The sequence below is a fragment of the Lupinus angustifolius genome, chromosome LG01 (assembly GCF_001865875.1).
Source record: "Lupinus angustifolius cultivar Tanjil chromosome LG01, LupAngTanjil_v1.0, whole genome shotgun sequence".
NCBI classification, from domain to species: Eukaryota; Viridiplantae; Streptophyta; class Magnoliopsida; order Fabales; family Fabaceae; genus Lupinus; species Lupinus angustifolius.
The window spans coordinates 27,335,994-27,344,948 of NC_032009.1; the positions used below are offsets into that span (position 1 = coordinate 27,335,994).

At 33.0% G+C, this 8,955-nt stretch overlaps 1 protein-coding gene across 1 annotated transcript; it reads left to right on the plus strand.

Annotated features, from left to right (window-relative positions):
* Positions 460 to 1,765, plus strand: LOC109329105. The gene is made up of 2 exons (XM_019562810.1): positions 460 to 955; positions 1,068 to 1,765. Exons 1-2 carry the CDS (start codon positions 460 to 462, stop codon positions 1,763 to 1,765), a joined length of 1,194 nt encoding a protein of 397 aa, XP_019418355.1.

An 8,955-nucleotide genomic window follows, 5' to 3' on the forward strand; every position in this document is an offset into this window, starting at 1 on the left:
AACAATCTATTATATGATGGTAGTTACAACAAATTTCTTATAAACTTTTAGTATATTAAATTGTTGAAACATGTATTTAAATTGACATAAAACGTGAATATGTTTATAATCGTTGTATTGTAACTAATTAATAATTATATATTTAAAGAGAATTTATATGAAAGACTGAGATCATATTGTGAAATGTGACAAAACTGACGGTCATAAGATATTAAATAGTAATGATATTATTCCTTGTAAAAACATGGATCTATTTAAAATGATGAACATTAGCTATCAAATGCAGTAATTGTTAAAAATGCTTTAGAGACAAAGAATAAGTTAGAGTTCATCAATGGAACATTGACCAAACCTACTCCCCTCGATCCAATGTATGCTGCCTGGAAAAGATGCAACAATTTAGTAGTTTCTTGGCTAAGTCACTCAATAGAACCATCAATAGTACAAAGTGTATTGTGGATGGATAGTGCTCAAGAAATTTGGGATGACTTAAATGAGAGATATCATCAAGGTGACATGTTCAGAATTTCAGAATTCATTGGGGAAATGCATTCCATTAGACAAGGGAGTGGATCTATTGATAAATTCTACACACAAATGAAGGGTCTATGGCAACAACTAGACAATTACATACCAATTCCTCCATGTTACTGTGAGACAAAGTGTCATTGTGCACTCATACCTACCATAAAGAAGTATAGAGAGAATGAATACATAATTTGTTTTCTTAGAGGATTGAATGATCAATTATCTTCTGGAAGATCACAAATCATGCTCATGGGTCCTATGCCTCCTATCAGCAAGGTATTCTCAATTCTTGTCCAACAAGAAAGACAAATGTCTTTTGAAGAACCTGGGTTATCAGCAAATATATCAAGCAACAATTATGATAACAGATCAAGAGGCAGAGGAAGAAGTATGAAAGGACCTATGACTGGAAGATCTAACATCCAAGGCATATTTGGCTCCTTTTTTTGCAAGAGGAAGAGGACAGAAGATCTGCACCTACTGCCAAAAGACAGGCCACACAGTTGATGCATGCTATAAGAAGCATGGTTTTCCACCAGGTTACTTCACCAATTCCACGAACATCAATTGCTACTCAGGAACAGATTCTCAAATGAATGAACTGATGACAGAAACTGAGCAGAGTGGACCCAAGGAAGAAAAGATTGATCCAATATGTCTACTTACGCCAGCTCAACACAATACTTTGAAGAATATGATTCAGGAATCCATGAAGCAAACATCTCATACAACCAACCAAGTCAGTTCTCTTTCCACATCTGTGCCTTCTTTTGAAACATCCAAAGCAGGTACATCTCTAAATTTCTTAACTCACAAAAACATGTCAAGTTGTTGGGTCCTTGACACAGGAGCAACAGACCATGTCTACCACTCCATTGCACTTTATCAAAATTTTAAGAGGATCAAACCTCTTTTGATTGACTTACCGAATGGTAACCAAGTTAGAGAACATCACTCAGGAACCATTGTGTTCTCTGATGACCTTTACCTCACATATGTATTGTACGTTCCTGCTTTTAGCTTCAATCTTATATCCATTTCAAAACTCACTACCTCCTTAGCTTGCACCTTAAATTTTTACACCAACCACTGTCAAATTCAGGAACCTCACTCCTTGAAGATGATTGGTGCAGCTAAGCTAAAGGGAGGGTTATATGTGCTAACACAATCCAACAAGAAATATTGTGAATCACACCATATTAATGTGTACACTGATTATGATGATAGAAATGTTTAACATTCTAGATTATGATACTTATCTCACAAGAAAATGACTACTATGCAATCTACTTTTCCATCTATTAAATGCAATAAGACTCTGGACCCTTGTGAAAAATGCCATTTGGCCAAACACAAGAGGTTACCATACATTGATAGTAGTTCTAAATCTCAATCTATATTTGATTTGATTCATATAGACATTTGTTGACCTGTTAGTACCCCATCTACCTTTGGACACAAATATTTCTTAACAATTGTGGATGATAAAACTAGATTTACCTGGACATATTTCATGAAACAAAAAGGTGAGGCCAGCCTTCTTGTTAAAGCCTTTGTTCACTATGCTAAAAATCAATTCGATAAAAGAGTTAAGATAGTTAGAACTGATAATGGGCAAGAATTTTTTATGAAAGAATTCTACATGAAAGAGGGCATACAACACCAAACAACATGTGTTGAGACGCCTCAACAAAATGACATAGTAGAGAGGAAACACCAACATATTATAGGTGTTGCTAGATGTCTTATATTTCAGTCAAATTTGCCTATTTGCTTTTGGAATTTTGCTGTATCACACTCTGTTCATCTAATTAATAGACAACCTACAATATTTTTGTCTAACAAATCTCCTTTTGAAGAATTGCATAGCATTTTGCCTCACATCACCAACTTAAAGGTATTTGGTTGTCTTTGTTTTGCATCTACTCTAGTTTCCCACAGGAGAAAATTTGATCTTAGATCAAGGAAATGCATATTCCTTGGCTACCCTCATGGGACTAAAGGATTCATTCTCCTAGATCCCAACACAAATGAGATTTTTATTTCTAGAAACACTACTTTCTCTGAACATGTGTTTCCTTTTTCTGCAACTAACTCTAACAACAATCATACTGATAGTGAAACTCATCCTATACTCACTTTCCACAACCTAGACATGTTCTCTTATTTCTTACCTGAAACTAGTACACTGAGACCAACAATTTTGACACAAATACCACAAATCAACCCACTGTAATAGATCAAACACTGCACAATCCCAATCCAACTAGGCATCCTCAGAGAATTAGAAATCCACCAACTTATCTAAGAGATTATCACTGGACTCTTCTACACCAGTCCAAGACTCATGACCCTCATATTCATCACCATATTAGTAATACTCTCACCTATGACAACCTGTCCTTTAGGCAGAAGAACTACTCCCTATCCATATCAACTAACCAAACTCCTACACACTACCTAGAAGCTATGCAATATGATCATTGGAAACAAGCCATTCACACAAAATTAGATGCCTTAGCCATAAACAACACTTGGATTTTGACTAAGTTACCTCCAGATAAGAATGCCATATGGTGCAAATGGATTTTTAAAATCAAGCATCATGCTGATGGATCAGTGGAAAGGTACAAAGCAAGATTGGTTGCTCAAGGATTCACTCAAACATAGGGGGTGGATTACATGGAAACTTCCAGTCCAGTAGTGAAAATGACCACCATAAGAATCATCTTATGCCTTGCAGCTATGCACAATTGGCACCTACACCAGCTAGACATCAATACAACATTCCTGCATAGGGATCTCAAGGAAATTGTTTACATGAAGACACCACCAGGGCTTAACTTTTTAGATCCAAATCTTTTATGTAAGTTACAAAAGTCCATATATGGACTGAAACAAGCAAGTAGACAATGGCATGACAAACTCACCAACACTCTGCTACAACTTGGTTATGTGAAATCTTCCTCTGGTTATTCCCTATTTACTCATAGCACTAACTCTGATTTCACAGCTATCTTAGTATATGTTGATGACTTGATCTTAACAGGAACTAGTATTGATCAAATCCTACACATAAAGACTGTCCTTTATAACAAGTTCAACATCAAGGATCTTGGAGAGTTGAAATTTTTCCTTGGGGTGGAGGTTGCTAGATCAAAACAAGGCATAGCTTTATACCAAAGAAAGTACACTTTGGAACTTCTCCAAGAAACTGGGTTCCTTGGAGCAAAACCAGCCTCTACCCCAGTGGCATACAACAGTCCTCTTCACTCTCAACCTGGTTCACCTCTATCAGACATAACCTCCTATAAAGACTCATGGGGAAATTGATTTACCTTACTCACACCAGACCCAATATATCCTATGCAGTAGGGTTCCTTAGTCAATACCTTGCTTCTCCAACTGATCAACATCACAAGGCAGCTACACACATTCTCAGATATCTTAAAAACTCTCTTGGACAAGGGATTTTTTCCAAGCAACAACACCACTGATATTCAAGGATACTCTAATTCAGATTGGGCAACTTATATTGATACTCGAAAATTTGTAACTTGATGGTGCTTCTTCATAGGATCTGCTCTTGTGTCTTGGAAAAGCAAAAAGCAAAATACAGTTTCAAGATCCTCTTCCGAAGCATAATATAGGGCACTTGCCATGGCTGCTTGTGAGGCATAATGACTCATCTTTTTGTTTAGAGATCTGAGAATTACTCATCACAAACCAGTTAGCATCTTTTGTGATAATAATAATTCAGCTCTACACATAGCATCCAACCCGGTTTTTCATGAAAGAACAAAACACATAGACATAGACTGTCACGTGGTTCGTGAAAGACTTCAAAACCGTACTATCCATCTTCTTCCCATACACACTTCACTTCAACTTGCTGACATTTTTACTAAATCATTGTCACCATCCTTTTTCGAAACATTATTTCCAAAATTGGCATTATGGATATTCATATGCCAAGTTTGCGGGGGTGTGTTAAAAATGCCAATCAAACTACTCACATCTCAAGCCCAATTCAAGATAACATTCATCCATCAAGCCCAGTTCAAAGTCTATGTGATTTGGGAACATCTCAACTTCATAACTGAAAACTTTCCTTTTTTAGAAATTTTTCATAATTATGTTAATTCTGTTTTTAGGTAAGTTTCCTTTTTCAGAAACTTTAGTTAATCTTCTTCTTCATTAGCTTGCTATATAATGCAGCTTGGTAATTCTTCCTTGAATTAATTTTTTCATTGAGTAATAAAAGAAGTCACTTTGATTTTCTTCTCATCTTCTTGTTTAAAGTCTTGTTGGTTGATGTTAGCATCTTTGCACAAGCTTAATTGATTCATCCATGGATACCAAATCTTCATAGTAATAACTCTAAGAAAGTCATCATTAGTAGAAAAATGATATTCCTAATAATTTCATATATCCAAATCTAACCTTAATTATATGGTGTATATGAATATTATGTATAATATTTTTTAGTAATAAGAACAAAATTGAAATATAAAAATTACACCCGTTAAATTACCTAAAAACCTTCAAACATATTTTGTCTTTTAAATAATAGTATAGATAATAAAATATAGAGTTAATTACACTGACACCACAAGTTTTAGTGAAATTACACAAACCACCCATCATTTTTTTACACCTACACAAATCTCCTCTACTTTTTATACTTTCATTACACTGATCACCCTTGCATATGAAATAAGTGTCATTTTTTAAACAAAAAATGTAATAAATATAATTAAGTTAAACAAAACATGGTATATCGTGAGGAAACATCCAAATAATATACAAATCAATGTATCTTTATTATTTTTTGTTACAAAATGCATCACCAATTCTAAAGATATATTGTTTAAATCGCTCTTATACTATATCGTAACGAACCAAAAATAGTAAAGAAGTATCGACTCATATATTATTTGGACTTGTCTCTATAGTATACCATGTTTTGTTTAACTTAATTGCATTTATAACATTTTTTGGTCAAAAAATCACACTTATTTCTCATGTAAGGGTGATCAATATAATGAAAGTATAAAAATAAAATTAGGGGGTTTGTGTAGATATAGAAAAGTAAAGAATAATTTGTATAATTTCACTAAAACTAAGGGATGTCAATGTAATTTACTCTAAAATATAATAAAATTAGTGTGACAATAAATAGGGGCCTGGGAAGAAAACGTGGCCACCGGCCACTGAGCCACTGAGACTAACACTTTTCTGTAACAGCACACACCCCTGCCCCGGTTTTGAGTATTTTCATTATGATTACATTCAATGGGCGCCCCACTAACTTGAATCAAATAAATATCAAACCATGGTTTCCGACATTTTATATGGTAAAGTCCATTTTATTTTTTACAATTTGTCTGAATTAACTTGTCCTTGTAAAAACTCACATTGTTCTTTATAAAAATGAAGGCCAATCAAAATATTTCATAACAATAAAATATTCCAAAATTATTATAGAAAATTATGAAGTAATAATGATCCATATTTGATATCCTTAGTAATTACTAAGCTTTCCAATTTCACAAGCATATCTAAATGGATATTCTAATTTTCTTAGAGTATATCTACCTCCAACAATTTATCTCACTTCATAAAATCATGTGTCATTAGTTATAATTGGTTGAATAAAATTTATTTAAATTTAAAAATTTAATTATTAAACATTCTTATAAACAATCATATTTAATAGTATATGAAGTGACACAAATTATAGAATATAAAATATACTCACAAATGTTCTGTGTAAAATCTTGTCCAAAATTCAAGGTGCTTGCACCACCCATAGAAGTACTATATTTTACAAAACAGACAAACTAAATCAACTTGCCGCAATAAAATAAAAACTAGGCTTCACCCTTATCCAAAACTATGACTCCAAATTCAAGTATCCCCTTCCTATATATTGCTTTTGGTTTACACAAAGCAAAGACAAGAAGCAAATACAAACACTTGAACACAACAACAAATACTCACATTTCCATTACAGTTTCAAAATATCACTTTGTAAACCGAGGATGTCTGATATTGCTATGTTGGTAGCTGAAGAATATGAGAGGAGGACCAAGAATTTAAGATCCCAAGATGGTGCTGTAAGAGCAAGTGAAATTGACATGGTTTTTTGGGCTGCTTCTGAATTGAGTTGGAGGGTTAAAGAGAAGAGTAAGATTGTTGAATGGGTTTTGGAACCCAAATCTCAAATTGCTGCTGCTGCATCAAACAACTTCTTCTCTGCTTGATCATCACATCACAACAGCTTGTGCCTGATTGCTGATTGTTTTTTGTTTCAAATATTGTGAATACTATATAGTTATGTTTCAAGTTTAATGAAATTGTGTTTTTCATAAAATTTCTCCTGTAATCTTACCATGTTCTCTCTTTAATTTAGAATTTTGGAACATTTCATATTGAGATCAGTTGATAACATACAAGTCAAAATTAAATTAGTGCTTTGATCAGTAATAGATTTGGATACTGACCCTCTTAAGAAAGAGAAAAGATATATGCAAATCATCCCCATCATTGCATTTTTTCAAAAAAGAAAAAAAAAATACAAATGAACAATAGTGACTTTTAACCATAGATTGGGATCTAGTGAATGTTACACCTATTACACTAACAAAATTGAATTAGAAGATGAGGAGGAAGAAGAAGTGGAAATTACCCTTAACAAAATTGAATTTGAAGATGAGGAGGAAGAAGTGGAAATTACCCTCTCAAATTCGTTCATAAAAATCCCTCACCGGCAAAGAAAACATGGTCGTAATCACACGACGGAAGATATAGAAAATTTTCCCCAATTTTCTGCGTTGCTCAAAATCTTCACACAAATCTTCGATCCTCTTATACCATGAGTTCCTCAGAAGATGCAGCATAGGCATCCAGGACCGTAGTGAATCAGCGTCGTTGAAGGTTAAATGTGTGAGAAGGTAAATGACATACCGTTGCTGATGAACCCATCCAGATTCCAGAAATGTACGGGTATCATCATTTTGGTACCTTGTCCTTTCAGAAAGTTTTATTATTAACCATTTTTGTTGATGGTTTTTTTTTATCATCTCATCTATTATTCGTTTTCTCATTCCTCAAAAAATATAAAATTAACAATATTAAATTTAAGTTTTACTTTTGTGACCAATAAAAGTAAAAGGGTATACGAAATAGGACATATTACAATTGACACTCATATTTTGTTGTTGGAGATAAGCATAGGCCTAGTGCAATCTCTACGGGGAGAAAATGAGTGATAGAAAGTTGAAATGATTAAGAAAATCAATGGTTTATTAATTATAAAAAGTTAGTTGTTGTAACAATTTAGAAAATATTTGATTCTAAAATAAAAGTGTATCTTTTTAATTATGAGTATTTATATTATTATATTTTTCCTCCAATTATTTCTTAACTAAAAAATTATTCTACATTTCATTTTCTTTCCACTTTCATTCCTTGTCCTTTCTCTTCTCTAAACTTTCTCTCACCCACTAAATAAAATATTAGTCTCTTTTCATGATTTGTACCTAATTCATCACAAGAAAAACAGGGTCGGCACTCGGTAGGTGCGCTCGCTAATGGCCCACAATGATAAAGGACTCATTCAGAAAAATTCATCAAATCTTTTATTTTTGTTTTATTGTACTACTGTTTTACTTTTATAAATCATATAATCAATTTAGTATATTTTATAGTTGTAATGTTCATTTGGTAAAACATGATAGTAGAGACAATATGATTAAAACATTAAGACTCATTGAAGTTTATAAATGGATACTTTGTTAAACATTAGTATTAAGTTTTAGATAATCTAAAAAACATATTTTTGGTAAAATGCTAACACATAAAGTGTAATTTCTTGTAGTCATAATTTCCTCAACCATACAAAAAAAATTCTATAAAATTTGTTTTGAAAGTTTAAGGTCCACATTTTTCTTTACTTATGTAACATCGTGAATTTTCTGTGTATGTTTTATTGATTATTTATTTTATTAACGAATAATTTTAGAAATTAATCGGTATTGATTAGTCTAAAAGATAGTTGAGTATTAATCTTGCCTTGTGATTTTCTATTTTGTGGTAAATTTTCATAATTTTATGTGACGAAAGGTTTTTGAGCTGTTGTCGGCCCAAATTCGCCCAAATTCGGCCCAATGACGTGTTTTTGAGTTTTGTAACTCGGAATCGAATTTCGATTGCGCCATTGGCTTCGAAATATTATTTCGGGTCAAGATGGACATCAAGTTCATCCATAACGCATTTCTAAATATTTTTCACTCTGAATTTCGTGTTTCGAAGTTTTAACCGTAAACTGAAATCGGAAGATTTTTAATATCCGACCGAGTATTATCCGACAATACTCAGGCATGATTTAATCGAGAATGTTTCACCGAAAAGGTCACATCACTT